Source organism: Ochotona princeps, chromosome 6, assembly GCF_030435755.1.
Source record: "Ochotona princeps isolate mOchPri1 chromosome 6, mOchPri1.hap1, whole genome shotgun sequence".
Classification (NCBI taxonomy): Eukaryota; Metazoa; Chordata; class Mammalia; order Lagomorpha; family Ochotonidae; genus Ochotona; species Ochotona princeps.
In genome coordinates, this window is record NC_080837.1 from 51930362 (window position 1) to 51950651 (window position 20290).

General features: G+C 35.5%; 1 protein-coding gene across 1 annotated transcript in view; it reads right to left on the reverse strand.

Annotated features, from left to right (window-relative positions):
• PRKD1 (protein kinase D1) overlaps window positions 1-20290 on the reverse strand; it is a 305664-nt gene that overhangs the window by 61598 nt on the left and 223776 nt on the right. Inside the window, exon 4 of the mRNA XM_058666284.1 lies at window positions 19358-19518. Coding sequence (XP_058522267.1) covers window positions 19358-19518 — 161 coding nt within the window. The remainder of the gene's footprint in view (window positions 1-19357; window positions 19519-20290) is intronic.

A 20290-nucleotide genomic window follows, 5' to 3' on the forward strand; every position in this document is an offset into this window, starting at 1 on the left:
ACAAATCTAGAAAAAATATGTTTTTTTTTCCCCCAAATTTTCTCCAAACACATATTTTCCACGAACTTTCTGAAAACTTGTCATTTGGTAATCACTGCTAGGAGCGCTAAAAGATAAGACTTCCTATCTAATGTTGCATCATCAGAATTCATAAGGTTTAAGCATATCCCTCCTGGCCACATACTAGGTGGAGTCAAGGCAGGAATCCATACTTGTTTGCCTCTGGAGTCACTGTTTGTAATGCATTTCCAGTTATTACTAATTTGGAAAAACTACTGACAAGAACTAAATTATATTCACATACAACTTCGATCCACTTTAATCACGCCATTTAATACTCCATGGGAAAACTGCAGATTTATTCACTGCTGTGAAAAATAAACTTGGTGTAAGACTCAGGGATATTATGTCTGCAGCTAGAATTTCTTAAAGCAAAACTGTGAAGCATAATTACTTTGGAAAGGCTCAAATCTAGCAGCGACTTATAAAAAAGACATGCCAAAAATTTGCCAAACCAACATCATGAATACACTGAATAAATACCTTCAACAGAACTGAAGAAATACTAAATCCACAGGGTTAGTTCCCTGCCATGTGTCCTTGAGTAACTGAGGCCAGAGGACAGGTTTAAGTATCTACTGAAATGAAAGTGATGTTTTCCATAGTTGGAACATTTCAACACTGAGAAAATAAGAGGACCTGATGTCACAGTTTCTGAATAGACTTTAAATGTTCTCAGATTTGGAAAATTCTATGAAAACCTAGCAAAACAACTCTTCAGTGATTTTTCTTAATGTAGGGTACTTAATTCCATAGGTTATGTTAACAGAAGCAATTAAATACAAACTACTCTTTATCTTGCAGGGCAAAATTGCACACAAGATCTAAAGGGAATCTGAGAAACTCAATGTTCCTTCTCACCCAGCATGGTAAAGATGGCACTATAAGCCAGAATAATCAAATTTATATTTGAGAAGTAATTTCAATTTCAACAATTACCTTCCAGGAAGGATCATACAAAGAGTACTTCCAAAAAACTGAAGAAAATACATGTTACACAAAACAATACATACGTTTGAATATTTTTGGTGCTAAAATGAACCTATCTTTTCAATTCACTTCCTATGAACTTTTGGAAGTACCTTCAATAAGGAATTTTAAAATAGCCTGACTTTAAGGAAAAAACACTGGTATCACTCTCTGTGGTTCAAGGTCTGAATTTCACACATCTTGAGGCAACAATTAAGATTCATGGAGGTTCATGAACCACAAAAGAGCTCACCAACTGAATAATTCATGGTGTGAGAAACTGAGACATTAATAGTATTAATAATAATTGCCCTCCATGACACTCATGACAATTTAAACTTAGCTAGAAATAATTATTAGCACATTTTTTTGTGGTCTCAAATGTAATTGTTTTTAGTATGGCCTACACTTGCAAAGAAACAGTTTCAGAGTGCTGAGTTAGTATGTACGCATGGTAACTTCTCAGATGCACATCTACTGCAGGGAGGAGACAGCATGAGTTGTACAGATAAGAAGCACTCTGGGAAAGGTAGAATGGAGACGCCACTGGAAGTCTTGTTTGAACAATCAGGCGCTGTGTTTCTGAGACTGTGCACACCACGTTTACGCGTGCTTCTCCTTTCCAAGAAGCAGATCTGAGAAGCTGGAACAACAAAGGAAGACCGGGCACTAATCTGATAAGTGTGTATTTTCTTAAAATACTGAACAGAGAATTACATACTGTAGAATAGACTGGGGAAAAAAATAATAAGAAAAAAACCCCACAAAAACCTATAGAATCTGTCCATTGCTTGTATATCACATAAATATCATATACACTTAATAACCTCCATTTCTGTAATCCTATCATTTCTTTGAATTAACTTCATGATGTGAACACAAGCTAAAAACTAAGGCTTTTCAGGATCAGTGATACATTTTTGTATATTATAAAATAATACCCCATCACTATTTTCAACATGAAAAGTGTGTCACTTAGTTTAAGATTTATTTGAAGGTATATACAATTTAAAATGAAATTCAAGTAGTTTTTAGAGTTACAGAATATGCATATTCACAAATCAGTGATTAAAGAAAACGAATTTATGAATACTTTATGAATTGATGTGGACTTTAAGATAAAATTAGCATGAAACTAAATAGTGATTCAAAGAATACTACTGGCAAAATATAAATAATTAGACACTGTAGTGCAGCAAGTTATGTCATTGCTGGTGATACTGGCATCCTATATGGGAGTGCCAATTCACATCCCAGTTGCTCTACTTAGGATCTAACTCCCTGCTAAGGTGCCTGAGAAAGCAATAAAAGCTGACCTCTGCCACCAGTACCAGCAACCAAAATGGAATCCTGACTTTCAAAAGCTTCACCTTGGCAGCCAGCTGGGGAGCGAAGCAGTTCTTCAGGTTGTTCCAAGAACACAAACAAAAATCTTCAAAGAATTCAATTTTTTTTTCATGGAATGCATTATAAAAATATACACAGTGAAGAAACAACATTCTTTTAATTTTTCATTGATTTACTATATTTCATACTTTTGCTTACTTGCATATTTAATAATACACAACAGTATGTTAAGAGATTTTAATAAGACTTTTCTTTAGAGTTACCTCTAACACAGAAAAGTTTTTTCTTATCCGTCTACAGTACTGAAGATTTTAGTGAGGTTATTATGGGACCTGAACGGTGTTTGCATCAACTTCCATTGTTACTGTGGTTCCGATTCGGCCTGCTGTATGCTATGAATCTAAACAGTCTGCAGAAGGACTGTATTTTACGGGAACAGGAGGAAAGCTGAAATGTTCAGGAAAAAGAAGTTACATTTTGTACCATTCTGTGTCATTAATATGTTCAGAGAAAAAAAAAACAGTTCAAATTTTGGAGAGTAGGTTTCAATTCCCTTTCTCTATACTTACAGGAAACACAGACAGGAAAATGTACTTATAAAATCCGCATTTTTCTATTAGCCATTGGCACTATGTGATGTTCTTTTCCTCACTGGAGTAGTTTGGATCAAATAACAGGGGTGGAACTTTTGTGAGAATTGACAAAACTGCAAAATATTGTATTGGGATAGGTGCCTGCACTTGATTTGATGTAGCAAACCACAGCTCATGAATACAACAACGTTTTTTTTTCCTTCCTCCTCAGTTCTCAATGTAAGAAATATAACATCTTGGGAGGGACACATCATAAGAACACAAAAATGATGAAGCTGAATTTTTCTAGGAATAGAGATGAAATATAGGTTTTGGAGAGAAGCATCTGTAACATCTGTGTTAAAGTGTTGTTTAGTTTGAAATGCTTGCCAGTGTTAGAACTCTGCACTAAATCTCTACTTAGAAAGAAAACGTATCCTCTTTTCCAAAGACGGAATTTGCAACTGGGTACACTCAATTAATGACTGAGCAGTTTGGAACCCTCCCAGGAAATGATTGCTTAGATTACATTATGGAAACTCCAACAGCCAGAACGTCTTTAAACATTTAACAGGGCTCAAACAATTTCCCAACAAGGTATACAGCATTTTGCACAAAATGAAATCTCTTGATTAGCAAAGCTAGAAAACAGAGGGAAAGCTTTCTTATTTGTAGTTTGCTTATTATCACTCAAGTAAAAACTCAAACATAATTCTGAGCAACAAATCCACTTGGAAAAAAAAAAGCAAAGCACCAATGGAAGCTTCTGAAGTATTAAAATATTTACATTTTTATCAACTAAAATTTCTTTCCTAGTTCCACATTGTAACTAGCTTTGAGGAGACAAAAACTCCTGCTTAAGTGAAAAAGGAAAAGGAAAGTAGCAAAAACCTGTAGCATACATTTGGATGCCTCCCTCCAGACCTGCCTCAAACATTAACCAATAAATTCCTAGAAGGATAGTATCATAATCAGATTTGTTTTCTGCTATTGAGAAGAGATACTTTGTACATGACAAGCAACATTCATTGTTTGACCTCGGTAGAATGTATATTTTCAAGAAGAGAATACATGAGATTAATGGATGTGGCATTTTAACAGAGCTAACTGAAAATGAAGTTTGGTGTTATTTTTATGTCACATGGGCTATATCCTTGACATATTTACTTTATAAGGTTTCAACTTTAAGAAGACAACTGACTCAGGAAACCATTTCTGCTATAATTACTCTTTCCATGGTCTGCCTGCTCTTAATCCAAGCTGAATATGAAATCTGTGCAGAATTCTGCTCTAGAAAAACAGAGATGTAACAAGTACCTGTGTACAAGTACAAGCATCTGGGATGCAATGGGAAATGGTGGAGACGACAGCACAATAGAACGAACAGGTTCACTATAACAAAGATGGCCACCAAAAAACTATCGCTAGTAGCTCCTAGGTGGAAATATATATTTAGTGTAGCCAAGCTTTTATTTCTCCCCCAAAACAGGAATTTTAGTTGTGTTATATCTAGATGTTGACAATGAAAACAGACAAAAACTGAAAGATTGTGGCAATGTGCTTATCTGGGTACTAAATTTGTCTCACAGGAATGTTGTGATGGAAAATAGTTTTATAACCTTTCTATAGCCAAACTATTTCACGGCACTTCACTTGAATTAATTCAATCACACCTCAGGATCACTAGTATTGTGACCCCCATTTTACAATGAAGAAACTTACTCAGAGATATTATTTTATTTGCTCTAATTCACACAGCTAATACAAAGCAGAACTACAAGCTCGAACATGAATTTCTCCAGATAGTAATGCTTTTTCTCTGCTTACTGCTGCTCCAGCTGTCACACTTCTTGATTTTACTTAATACTGAAAATGGAAATTATTTTGTTTCCCTTATTTAAGAAGGAAATAGTAAGAACACTCATAGTAGAACATTCTCCATGTCAAGGTGCAATGTGAAAATAGCATGAACCTCTTAGTCTTGACCTACAGAAGATTTTCAGGCATCTTCTCAGTGTTGAGAGGGTAGCGTTCAAATAATGCGTGTTTTCTAGAGTTCAATAAATAGCTTAAGAAAAAACTTCTATTGCATAGATATCATTCAATTCTATGCCTGGTTTCCCAATCAGGTAGTCTTATGTTTACAGTTTGCTAACCCAACTGTACAGAACATATTAATATTGGATTATTATTCAAAGAACCATGCATAATAATATCTCAAGACAGTTTCTCCCCTTTTACCATCCAGGTCATTACTAGTATAAATCCTACCTAATGATTCAACTCAGATGCTGGAAGTCATGTAAAGACCAGTGTGCAGTGATCTCTATGTTCAATGAGTTCAGCTAGCTAGTTGAATTCATGATACAATGCCACTGTTATTATTGACCATTACACTCTTTATACGTTCTTCTTTATGCATAGATGATTCCTCCTTACTCTGATTTCAGCTCACATTGAACAGGCCTTGAGGTTCCACCCTCCTAGACATTCTGTGACTTTTTGTCACAGCATCCTCTCTCCTCCAGAAGCAATACTGCAGTCTGCAACAATCCTATTTACCTCCCTGACTCTTTGGCATTCTCTTCTATAGACGTAAAGTTCTCAGTGGAAAGCATCTTGGCTATTTTGTTCATCACTATGTCGCCAACATCTGAAATACTGCTTCACATGCTTCACACAGAAAATGTGCCGGGACCTACAAAGCCCTGAAGAGAAGATAAACCTCTTTCACCATGGGGACAAGGGTGATTTAGAAGGAGAGGCTGTTGTTGGCCTAAAGTGAGTCTTACCATGAAATTGCTATGCTGAATAATGTAACAACTAAAATCTATTCAGAATAACTCAGTTGTCCAACCCCAGGCAGCTCAGACATGTCTTTCATTTCCTCTGAAATTCATTTATCACATATTGGATGATTATTTAACCCCACCTACGATGGCCAAGGAAACACCGAAGTACAAATCTGAGACTTACTTCTTAAAACACAAAGTCACGAGTATATTTTTTCAACAACATCTACGTGAACAAATTACCTCTAACAGGGGAATTGTGGGATTTTTCGCACCAAGTATTTGTTTGGAAGTAGACAAATATGAAGGCATGTGATAAATGGAATCCATGTGGGAGTAGACATGTTTCCACACCCCGTAATTCAGTGAGTAGAGGGTATGGTTGTTCAGTCAATTTCAAATTGATTGGGCTAGGCTAATTCTATATTCCTTGAACTGCTTTGCCAAATATGTCAGATAAATGAGTTTTGTTACTCAGTTGGATAATCTTAAATATATAGCATAAATAAAAACCAATCAACACCTTTTCATAACAGTGAAAAGGGTTGCTACAGGGCAAAAGGGAAAAAAGTGTGCTCTCTGCTTAATGGCGATGGATGCTGTATTTTACAGTGGAAAATCCATTTCTTAATGTTTGTAACAATTTGTGAAAGCTTTCACAGTAATAACATATATAATTTCTTTTTAAAAATACAAGGTGATCTAGATTTGCTGAGTGCTAAAGTAGTCTTGGAAGTTACATTAACTTATATTGGCTCATTCTTTTAAAGTAAACAGAACTGAAGGGTAAAGAAACCTTACTATTTTCTCAAGTGATCCACCCTTTGTAGGGAAAGTAATAGATCTACTCAAGAATTGTTCCAAATTACATGAAATGTTCTTTCAAAATGTCAATTACCAGCATCATATAAATCTGTGAGTTCCTGGGGGAAGACAACGGTTGAAGTGGGATTACCCTTCTTTTTAACATGAAATCAATGCAAACTTAATGCCAGGAACTCTAAATTTATAAAATCAAAGCAGGCATTTTTCACTGAGAAAAAAAATAACTTGTATATCAACAACCTCTGCAATAGAGCTTTGGGTGTCAGACTTGATCAACACGCATAAAGTGAAAAGTAAAAAGATTATGTGAAATTTTTTCAAGGACAGTGGTCTTAGGGACAGTATTTAACTTCATGCGTTTTGTGTTCTAAGCTTACTGGAAAACGGAATGAAACAATCTAGAAAGAGCCTGCCCCATTGATTACCTTGTGGCAATAAAAAGAATCTGAGAAAGCTTACCACTAAATATAATATACAGATTCAGGGCCTCAAAGGGAGAGATCCTTCCTTTGAAAAGGTCTACACGGGGAGCATTTTATTGACGTGCAACTTGTAAGAACCAATAAGGAATATGTAGTGCATATGAAGCATATTTGTTTATAATGACAGTATTTCATCTTGCATTTCATTATGTTGATGATCAATTGTGATATCATCCCTCTTCCTGAGAAGAGATAAATTCAAATAATCAAATTGAACCAAGTAAAACTACATGTAATGGATAATGTAACATTAAATAACTATTTCTGAAGACAGAAATATTTTAGAAGTTGTAGTGATTATTCTTCATTCAAGTCTTTTTCTTTTCCTGTGTAGGTACATTTAAAAGACCCAGAAACTCTTAAAGTGAACAAAACGAATCATCTAATAAAGTACTCAGTGAGACACTCAGCAGTAATCAGTGGTCAGGAGTTACAGGAGGACCTCAAACATGGCTGGCACTGGCGAGAGGTCACATGGACACAAAAGGCTCTATGTAACTGCCCGGTACTGATCATAGAGGTGGACCCTGTTAGTAACTTGTGGGAAGTATGAAAGAAGCTGTGGCACCTTTCCTGAGACTGGCCTTTGCTAGCCTTTGCTAAATTTCCAGATGTTACTAATACCTAGCATTGGAGGTGTAAACAAGCAGTATCGGATGTTCTCAATAACACTTCTGTGTTAGTCATAATTATGTACATGTAATTATTTGTTCAGAGAATACTTTCATAATGGACCCCAAGCCATGGGTACCCACTGAATACTAAAAGTTAAGAACACATCAAGCTGGGGCCCTTGCTAATGGTACTAAAGAATTTTTGGCCCACCAGCCCACCAGTGTGCATGCTGCTCTGTTTTTCGAGAGCTGCACAGAGGCAGGTCAAAAAAAATTCTTGCATGTCATTTCTCAGTGAATCTGTACACTGTCCACATCTGAATTTGGAGAACAAGTTTATACAATCATCAAAAGAAATCTTGCAATAGCTGGAAAATTGTGACATGGCTGTCACAGTGCATATTTAACCGGAAAAAAATGACTTTTTAATTTAGATGAATCATTAGGATTCCTGGAACTCCAGGAAACAAAAGTTAACACAGCCTCTACTTCTAGAGAAACTCCTGCTACCTTGGAAAATATCCTGGAAAATATTCATTCGGGCAGAAAATATCATCAGAGTTTCATTCAGGATTAGAAATAGCTTTTTCTCCCCATTGTTTGCTCACTTGAATAGAATCTACTTTGATTATTGAAAAGTATGGCAGAATCATACCCAATTGTAGAGAGATAATTCAATATTGATATTCTCCTTGTCATCATTTTTAAATAAATGAAAACAGTAAGTGAATGAGTCATTTTGGAGGTACATGTTCTAAGAAAGTACAGCCAAGAGCTCTTTTCTGTACCATGTTTGTCTTAATTAACTGTGAATCAGTAAGTCTTTTTGAAAATAATAGCAGTTTATGGAAAACTGCTACTTAGAAAATATGTACCTTTCCACACAAAAATTAAATTCAACACTCACATAATTTCATAGACACTAAAAGGATGCTAAAGTGAGGATATAACACAGTCATACAAGGTTAAATCTTTTAGAATAAGCAATTTTCCCCTTAATCTCTTTAAGCAGTTTGAATGTTAATAATAACAAAAGTTCAGTGTAGAGTCCCTTAACCTCAAAGCAATCTTAGTGAATGCTGACTTCAAACACTGAAAATGAGTTTTGTAAAGTTATTTAACTGAAAAAAAGAAAACAACAACTCATAAAGGTTAGAGCTTTAGAAATTTCGAATTGTCCCATCAATTGTACCCTGTGATCACAAAAATCATTCAGTATCTGAGATTACTACTTGGACTTCAATTTTTTCACCCCAAGAAATGATCACCATTTTCATTGTGATTCACATCACTAATCTCACATTGATTTGTTTTCAGCTGTCTCTGTACAGCAGCAGAATGAATTAACGCGCCTTCACTATCTTAAAAAAAACCACAATCTGTAAATATAGATAAATCAAAACACCACATGGAAGGGAGGGTGTTTAACTAAGCAGTTTAAATACTAGCTGAGACACCCACATTCTACACTGCAGTGCCTGGGAGTGAGTCCTGAGGCAAGTGGTGACTCAAGTTAATTATCTCTGGAGCACCTACATAAGAGATTTGTACTGACTTCCTGTTTAGAACATTGGGGAGTAAATGTATGGATGGGAGCTTTCTCTCCCTGTCTGCCTCTTTCTGCCTGTCTCTCCAAGAGTTTTTTTGTCCCTTAAATAAATAAATTATAAAAAAATTAAACAAGATAAATATACACAACAATTATTTGCCATTAAAAACAAAAATTAAGAGTTTCAGAAAAGATATTAAAAATACGTACTCCCATTAAAGATAAACAGAGGATTACTTATTATAACATATGATTATTCAAAAAGTTGTGTAAAATGGAATTAAAATATAAGACTATTTTGTGGCAAAAAAAATTAAACTCTTTTCCATTAATGTCTTATAGACTCCTCACATGCAAGGAAAATTATAATTGGACACTGTTTTTTTGCTCAGATTTCTATGACAATTCTGTTATGTCCACAATTGTTTCCAAAATATTTCTCTGGAGAAACAGTCACCAAATTTCATGTATAATTTTCTTCCCAAACATTAAGAGTAAATTCTGTTATCTTCTTGACAATCTACATGTAAACAAAGTTCAAGAAAGTCGAAAACATCTGATTCCCATCAGGTGTTATTCTGAGAAAGCCTGGATGTCTTTAATTTGTACAACTTCCCCAGAAAATCAGACCATTTTTTCACTCCTTTTCACAAGCTGTTCCCAATTGCAATGTGGGAGAAGAAAGTGAAAAATGCTTCCCATCCTTCTCTGGCTTTATGCCCAATGAACTATTTGAAGTAAAAGATAATGATTCATGTTCAGAGTGATGTCTAGAAGGCATGTTAAGTTACAAAGCAAATTTACAAGAATATAAACAGACACACTTACTTAGTTTTCACAAGGACTTACCTACGTAATGCATATATATTTTTTTTGAGATAAATAGGTTTTCTTTTTTTTATTAATTATTTTACATTATGTAACAGTTTCATAGGCTCTGGGAATCCCCCCACCACTCTCCACGCCTCTCCGCCCAGTGGATTCCTCCACCTTGGTGCAGTATTACAGTTCAAATTCAATCAAGATTCTTTCCTTGCAAACGTATACCAAGCATAGAGTCCAGCTACTTATTGTCCAGATGGGTTGAACAGTTTCTTGGGGAGACCATTTCTGGTCCAAAGTTAGAGCTGGTAGAATATTATCCCAGTCAATTAAGAGTCCCAATATAACATCAACAGCAATTTGCAACATTATGGAATTGACATGGTTTTGAGTAACCAGTATGTTAAAAAAAAAAAAGCAAGTTCTTAACCACAACCTATGATTAGCTCATTGACATTTCAATTTTAGTTTATATACAGGACCGGCTGCTATATAGCTTAAAATGGCTATAAGGTACCATTCAGCTGTCTCGTGTCCATTTCATCTTAGTATTTAGCCATTTGTTGTGTTGAAGTATAATTTTGTTGATCTTGGCAGATTTTAGGATAATCTAGACTGGCTTGTAACTCTAACAAGACATTTGTCGACAATTAAGGTGCAGAACATTTTTGGGGGGGGGGTTGTGCAGGAAAATCCTCAACACCATGGTGAGGAGTGACTAATCTTTGTGTCCCACCCAGCAAGGCATGAGCCAATCCACGCCAGCTCTTTCCTGTCAGATTCCAAGCTCTACTTTTTGTTGTTTGTCTATTTATTTTAGGTTTTTTTAGTTTGTATGATTGTTTGCTATGAGGAGTTTTCGGAGTGATCCCGATGGTCATTGCGAGGGAGGGTGGGGGTCCAGAGGTGGAGCCAGGCTCGGACCAGAGAAAGCTCTCCTCCCTGGTCCTGAAGGACATTTATTGTTCTTCTGTTTCTGCGGACCGCTCAGGGCTTCTGGTTGTCTTTCTGATGACGTTGGTTTCTGCACGGTAGTGTTTGGACTTCTTCCATCCTCTGTGGAAGCTCCGGTTGGGGGTGGGTGACCTCAGAGTACTCGGCCTCCGAGGGCATCCAATTCCGTGGCCTCCTTGGCAGTTGGGATATTGTCCTTGTTGCTCGTATTAATAGTTTGTGGTGAAGGTCTGGGAGTCTTCATGGTTGGGATCCAAGCTTCCTCCTTACCACTGCTGGAGTGCCCTCCTGCTCCACGCACATGACCTCCTGTTAAGAGGTTGTCAGGATCGCACCCGATTCCCGCCTCATGCATTGGTATAGTAGTTTTACTATTGTTTAGTGCCGTTTTGAGTCTGTTGTCTATGAATTACCAGATTTGATCTTGATAGGCTATATTGTACTTTTTCCTCACTCTTTTTATGGTCCTGAAAGACTTCCCTGCACTCCCTCCCCATTATGGATTAACATAGCGTATTGAGGGTATAGTAGGTTTTACAGTTTTTCGATGTAGATCTTAAGTATTCTGACATTAATTGTTGGTTTATAGATTATATCGCATTATCTTATTGCATTGGATACAGGTTGCTAGAGATTGGTAGTGCATATATTTTTAAAAGACCTATTTTTATTAGAAAGATATACAGAAAGGAGGAGAGACAGAGAGGTAGATCCTCTGTTCATTGATTCACTCCCCAAATGGCCACAACATCCGGAGCTAAGCTGAACCAAAGTAGGAGCCAGGAACTTCATCCTGGTCTCCCTTGCAGGTGCAGGGTCCCAAGGCTTTGGGCCGTCCTCGACCGCTTTCCCAGGCCACAAGCAGGGAGCTGGATGGGAGTTGAGCCGCTGGGATTAGAGTCAGTGCCCATATGGGATCCTGGTAGTGCAAGGTGAGGACCTTAGCCACTAGGCTAGAGTGCCAGGCCTGAGGGCATATTTTGAAACAAAGTGCTGTTTCCAAAAATACGAATTTACTATTACTGAAACTAATATCTTCATTTTGTACACCAAAGATCTCGACTTGTCCATTTACGTAATCTAGGATATGTTTTGGTTGTATTTTCACAGTTACCTATCAAGACCATATTCAAAATGAACAATAAGAATGATGAGTGAAATGTATTTATTTATGAGGGCAAATAACATTATGGCATTTCTCAATTGACCAAAGATCCACGAAAAGGAAAACTCAACATAAAAAATTCAGCTGGTCATAACACACCATCTTAGGAAACTCACTGCTCTATTCTCTATGTTCTTACTTAAGTGTGTCTCCCTAATGCTTATCTTCGTTGATTTAAGACCAATTCTGGGAGAGGATTTATATTAAATCCTTTGGAAATCAATAATTGTATTTTTATATATAAGTTCTATTTGGAAGGAGAACTTTATATTTGCATTTGTATAACATCTTTTCCAAAATAATAGATTTTGACAAAACAAATGAGTTAAAAAAAAGCCTTTCTTCAAAGAGCAAACTAAGTGCAGGAGCCAAACCAAGCAGCTATGTTCATCTTCAGGCAGTTGTCATGTTGCTCCTGACTGTATCAACTAAAACGTGGGCATTCCGGCATGACTTTGCATGACTTTCAATTAGCCATGTAGTGGGGGGCTGTGTTCTGTTTTATTCTCAACTTGCCCTCTCATTGTCATAGAAAAGATACCAATGTTAAGGACTCAAATAATTTGCACAAATTTAATAAGTCTAATTTTATAGTTCCAGTAACTATATTAATTTTTGTTACTGAAAACTGTGGGAAACTAAATTGAACAGGAAAGACAAAAAGATTCATGGCTTTTCTGCAGCTCATTAAGTTGAATTCTGAGGTAACCTCTGACATGGTTATTTCAATGCAGTCAATACAAATAACTGGTGATGTCAATTAGTACTAAAATATTTGTTTGGAATAGGTGTGACACAAATTCCTAGAACCAGGTAGCACTCATACCTACCTCAAAACCAGGGCTCACAGGAGACTGAAACATGAAGTTGTAAGAGCAAAATAGCAGGCAAAAAAAGAGTAGAGAGAGAAAAACATAGGAAAACAATGTTACTGGAGAAAATTAAAGTATATTACTCAGTAGTGTTTCTTATTACTGTGTTTTTAAGAAAAAATAAAATGTTACACTAATCAGCCTTTGAGGACATGGAAAAATCTGAGTTGAAAACTACTTTTAGTAATACTCAAACCAATACACAGTGAAGACTACAAAACAGTTCACAGTTGTGAATTGCTAAACTTACATATATTTTCATTTTAAACATTTTGATGGATACCATTGTTTTCTTGCACTTTCATTTAAGATTGGGATATAACGCAAATGCGGAAAGGCAATGTGACTCTTTCTTAAATGGAGAGTATCAATGAAGTTTGAAAGGCAAAGGTTTTGATGCAGTAGACAATTTGTATTGAACATATAGTTTTAAAGAAAATCTGTTTTTAAAAATATTGGGAACAGCTTTGATAATCAGAAGCAAAATTAAAATGAAAATATTGCTGACTCTTTTTGCTCTGAGTTTGCATGAGAATTCAGCTTCAGAAGACCATCCAAATGACATGTATTTATTCACTGATTTCTTTGTTATTTCCCAAAGTGTGTGTTTTCTCCCATAAGATCTCCATGGGGTTCATGAGAAACAGATGTTCCACGTTTGAGTGAGTTTTTAATTTCAAAACTTTGTAGCTCACTAATTATGATTAATAATTTTCATGATGCCATGACTAAGATAGACTAAGAAGTAATGCCAAATCTCACCAAATCTGATTCTACTATAATACCATTATTCTGCAGAAAAATTGGGGAAAAGGCATTGACAGCTCAATTTTTTATCAAGTTACAATTGCCCAAGTGTGGCAGATCATGTGGGGGCATGGAAGAAGAGACCAATTCTATGGTTAATTATAATATCATATCACAGGAAGTTTTTTTTTTCCTTAGAGAAAAATCATATGAATTATAGTTCTGCATCTTTGGTAAAAACTACTATAGAAAATACTGTTTATTATGCAAATTGATATTATGCCTTTCAGGGTAATGTGGTATATTACCTTTTTAAAAAAGATTTATTTGGTTTTACTGGAAAGTCATATATATAGAAAGGAGGAGAGACAGAGAGGAAGATCTTCTGTCTGATGGTTCACTCCCTAAGTGGCTGCATTGACCAGAGCTGAGCAAAACCAAAGCCAGGAGACTGGAGCTTCTTCCACATGGGTGCAGGGTCCCAAGGCTTTGGGCCGTCCTTGACTGCCTTCCCAGGCCACAAGCAGAGAGCTGGATGGGAAGCAGGGCAGCTGGGACATGAACCGGTGCTCACATGGGATTCTGGCATGAAATGTGAGGACTTTAGCCACTAGGCTACTGTGCTGGGCTTGGCATATTACTTTTAATTTAGCAACCAAAGATGGTTTTGTATTATTGAACAATACACATTATATATAACACCACCTTCTTTTAGCTGATCTGACAAACCTCAGAACTTAATTATCTATCTTGATGGTAAAATGTTTTGTTCTTTTCTCTCACGGGCTGTGATAAAAGTCCTTCATGAATTTACAAATTGCCACCTATGTCTATTGTTTAAAGCAATTTAGATAACCTATATGGAATAAATGGTATAAAATCTTAGGTATACAACATGAGGAAGTTTTGTGTGTGCATAAAATCCAGATCAGGATATAGCACCCTGGGCCAGCTTTGTGGCACAGCAAGTCAATTTACCATGTGCAATGTCAAAATTACATATCACATGCTGGTTTATGTCTCAGCTCTCTGCTTCAGGTCCAGTTCCTAATCATGTACCTGGGAAGGCAGAAAAGAATGAGCTCCGTTACTTAGCCTCTCCCTCTCACATGGGCACATGGAGGGAGTCTGGTGTCCTGCCTTCTGCCTGGTGTGGAGGGAATTCTAGGGTTCTGCCTTCTGCTTGGCACAGATGCGGTTGTTGGGCAATTTGGGAAGTGAACAAACAGGTGGGAAAATCTCTCTCTCTTTCTCTCTCCCTCTCTGTCATTCTGACTTGCAAATAAATAAACAAATTTTATAAGAAGATTGAGATTTCTTGGAAAGCAATCACTTTTCCAAAGTTACTTACCTGTGGTAGTATATATAATTCCATTTCTCAGTATCTTAACCAATACATGTTATTGTCAGTTTTTCTTTCAATGCTACATAGTCTGGTACAATTATGTATTACTAAACTTAATTATGAACTTTTCAGTAGGTATCGACAAAAAGTTTATTGGCCAACTTGTTTTCTAAAATTTTTTCATGAATTTCCTAGATTTTTACATGGAGTTGCCAGACTTCAACCTTTTTTGAAAATAAATGCACACTCAATGTGATTTTGCTATATGACGTTTATATTGAAAATGTACTCTTCTACTCTGTGACAATCCTTTTCCATTCCTTAGTGACTTGAATCGCATTGTAAAAAGCTTTCATATCCCAAGTTTTTCTAGGTAATTTTTATGTTATCTCCTACAAGCTCCCAATTTACCAAAATTTTAATATTGGATGAAAATTCATCCTTAGTAACAGTAATTTTATTTTTGTCATAAACTAAGAACATGGATGCAGTTTCCAGGACTCTATTTTACTTAATCCATTTCTTTTTTTTTATCCTTGTGTAGTGACATATGACTTTATGCTTAATACTTTGTCTGTAATGCTACCCTGTCTTAACTGTGTCTTTGTAACATCTTTGATAGTTTTCCAGGATTTTCATATGCTGAAGGTCTCAGTCTCCGTATTATTAACATTGTTTAAGGTGTATTTACTTATTTGAAGAGAGAGTAGGGTGAGATGGAGGGTGAGAAGGAGGAAGAGAAAGAGGAAGAAGAAGGAAACTAGAGGGAAGAGAGGGCAAGATATTATACCTGCTAGTTCATTTACTGGCTCACTCCCCCATTTGTCTACAATAGCCAAAACTAGGGTAAGCTGAAGCCAAGGACTGGGAACTTATTCCCGGTCTCCACATGTGTGACAGGAATCCAAATGTGAGTCACGACCATTGCTTCTTACGTTCTGCATTTAGTAGGAGCCAGAGCAGGGGATAAAATCCAGATATTCTGATATGCATGTGCCTTAACCACTTGGTTAACTGGAGTTCAGAGAAGCTGCACAGAGCACCTGTGCCCTGTCTCTCTATAATGGGTCCCTCAAATCCTGACTGCCTTGGTGGCTCTGGAATGCTTTCAAATGGTTTTTATTGTACCTTGTCATATTTTATTCAACCTTTCAAAAATTATTGCTTGTAGAAGAACTAGTCTGATAGAATCCTCACCTTAGTATTAAAACATCTAAACAGATTATTCATTTTTTCCTAAGACTAACTCTTGTGTAACAAGGCTTCATTTGGCTTAAACTTTCTCAAATATCACAACACTGCAGGTAAATACAAAGGGTAGTAAAGCATTGAGAAAATATGGGATAATTTAATACTAGTTTCTTCTAATATTTATCTAAAAAGACAAAACTGACATAATCTTGATAAGTGTATATATATATATATATATAATTATATAACAGTGTATTCTACTTGAGAATCTACTTTAATTTCCTTCTAAATTGGTGATAGCTTACAAAAAGAAATACACTCACACAAATATGGCTTCCTGCCAAATAAACTTGTTGAAAAGTTAAGATTTCATATCATGTATTCTATTGTAATATTCTATCTTAGTAGCTTTACAGAAATATGACATACAATTTATATTCCTCAAATGCATAAATTATCAGGATTAACAATATCTTTGTCTGTCCCTAAAACAAGGAGTTTGTAGTTAAAAAAAGGACAAATTATTGCATTAAACATTTCAAATTCTCATTTGTGAGAGCAAATTCATACATTCATAACGGCATATTTTCAAAATAAATTTTCAAATGTCATCAGAAAGCAAGGTCATACAGGTCACTGTTCATTTTAGAAAAAGAAATATTTTCCATATCATATCTTACCAGACATTCCCCATAACCTATGAATTATAGTTATTGGCCTTTTACATTTTACCCAAGGTTGAAAGTGAGAGCATGTACTGAGAGCATGCCTGGATAGAATATGGTGGTTTTGTACCTAAATTAAGTTTCCAAGACACGAAAACAAAGAAAGGCAACAGGGAAATATAAGCCCTCTTCAAGGTGGATGAATATTTCCTGCTTTCTCAGAGACTGGGTAAAAAGATAAACACACTCATACCACATGGCACACAAAAGGCATAGCATGCACGTACACATGCATGTACAACATGATTTTTCAGACAATGTGACAAACAGTTTCAGCATTACTTCCAAAGGCATTTGCCATCTAACGTTTTCATGAAGAGCATTTTATGCAAGACTATGAATGTCTATGACACCACAATCTTTCAAAGCATCTTACATTAGGCCTCAATATTTTCTCACATCAGAAATGTGTGATTTGATCACAAATTTACAATGAATCTTGGCAAACACGGTTAAAATTTGACTTTCACAAATACATTTAAAAGCAGGTACTTAATCATTCTCCTACAAAAGTCTCCATTCATCAACAAAACACTAATGGATTTCATAGAACTCTGCTTATAATCAATTAGTTCAAATAATTAACCAATTTATGGGTTAAATAAAGCAGAATTTCTTTTAAAAATAAAAATAATAAAACCAATGTTAAATATTATAGCTAAATAAACTAAATTTTGTTTAGAAAGTATTTATATTTGTAAAAGTACATGAGTACATGATAACAGGAATATAAGATCTTATAAATGCTAGAATATATACCTATGTGATATTTTGAAGCACAAAACATATATGTAAAATTATGTATGTGTTTATTATATAAAACTTGAAACAAAATAAGTACTTTTAACATGAATTTTCTACATTATAATCTATTCTGAAGATGAATATAATTATTTAGAGCATTAGATTCCTTGTGACACATTACACATGAAACAAAGAAACTATTTTCAATTTCTTTTCTTAAAATTTACTTTTAACTACCTAAGTTATTAAAGTTGTGACTTTCTCAATTACTATATTTAAATGCAATTTCTGTAAATTACAAAAATTCAAACTTAAATACCTTCTGAGATGGGAAATTGTTAAAAGGATTAACTTTAAAAGTTCTAATTTAAGCACTTTTCAGTAAAAATATCATCAATTCTAATCAATAAAACTCTATGAAATAACATATAAGCATACATTTATTTTGAGCAGTTAAAAATATAATCTATTCTTAGATATTTTGGTGGAATTTAATTCCCACTTTTCTCCAATGGGGTCACTTATTAAAGAACCCAAAACACAAAAAATTGGTCCCCTTCAAATCTGTAGAAATAGATTATAGATATTTCCTATGTATGAAAATGAATACTCATTTGAGTCATGTGCTTGGTTTAAATAATATAAAGCTCACAGTAAAATATTTTTTAAACATATATATAATGAACACAATCTCTTACAAATGTTTTCAATACATATCGTCCTGCTCTAGTGTAAGAGCGATTTCCTGAACCTAAACATTTTGGTAATTTTAAATCTTTTATTTCTAACTCATTTTTATTGTTTTATTGCTAGGCATAAACCTGAGGAATTTTAAACCTGGTACAATTATCCTGATTGTAAAAAGGTTTTGCTTTATTGTATTCTAGAAATTGTATCTGTTAACTAGGAATTGTATCTGTGGAATCTGTCCACTTTATATTAATTTAAGAAATGTAAACAAGTTAATTGTCATAATTACAACAATTTTTTAAGTGTTTGAAAAATTTGAATTTCCCTTCCTTAAAGATGAACAGCCATGCTTAATCCTCACGTATTTTAGAGTTAATGGAAATATTTCTACCCATCCCCCCGCCAGCCGAGGGACTTGTCAGTGTCTGATAATTGACTTGTAAGTATATCAGAAACAACAAGACTTTGAAACAATAAAAGACTCATTTTCATCAAAGCCATTTTAAATTTTTTCTTGAAATATTCTGCTATGAACCATATTAGTCTAACAAGCTTCAGAGAAGAACATCTTTCATCTCTCACTTTCAAATTTTGACAAACTGTGTTTCACAACAGTAACATATTAGTTTGTGCTGGTTGCTATCACTCCATGACTGTGATGAAGCCTCATTTATTTGAAAATTTCACTAAGCTCAGAGATATAAGAAAACTCAAAGCTGTTGGATATTTGATAAAACACTGGTCAGGCTACGGCACAGGCATTGAAAAAACATAGCTGTTAACACTCCAGCTGCGTCTGCCCTCCCTGGGCACCATCTTGGACTAGCAATGCTACCCACCACTCCAGGGATTTTTCATGGCTTTGGGGAAAACAGACAAAAGGAGACCATACCAGAAGGGGCTCATCAGAGGCACTGGTGGCAAGCTCTGCAGATGACGTGCGGACTGTGCCGAGCCCAGTGAGGGAGACATTGGACAGCCTTCTCCGCCTCACACCACTGCAATTGTTGGGGATTTTAAATGCACATCTCTTATGGTAATTCAGCCCACAACCTGGAAAAAAATAGAAATAAACAGATTTGGTGCAATTACACACGAAGTGCAATTCAGTATTAGTTGTAAATTATGGATTTTTTAAAAACAGTCACTTTTTCTTAAGGTTGTTTGAAAATTCAAATTTTCTTTTGAGCTCACTCTGATTTTTACTCCAGTTTGGAAACAGGTTACGAATTCTTCTTATTATTTTTTTGAAGTTTAGTGGCACAATGGAATTAACTATGATGATTCTAGGAACAAAACTATGAATAAAGTTTAGCCTAGTGCTTAAGAGGCCTGCATTCCGCATCACAGTACCTGAGTTCTAACCCAGATTCCTGAAAATAGGAGCACTGGGAAGCAATGGTGATGCCTCCAGCAGCTAGGTTCCTGCCATCCGCTTGGAACATCTGGACTGAGTTCTCGGTCCCTGGTTTCCACCTGTGGCTCACAGGTATTTAGCAATTAAACCAATGGATGTGAGATTTCTTTTTATCTTCTGGTCAAATAAATATGTTTTAACTATGAAAAATACAAATAGATTACCTGAGCTTTATCTGTCTGCCACAAGCTCAAATGGGAGTGAAAATATAGGGAAAATTAAGCATGATGAATTATAAGTTTAAGGACCTTGATTTGAGTTCTAGTTCTGCACTTTGCTGAAACAGGTGATCCTGGCATACCACTTCACATCATTTTTGTTAATACAACAACTGCGTTTGTAACATTATGAAGAAAATATACAAAATGCCATAGAGGTTGGTTTCCACATGGTTGGTGATCAATAATT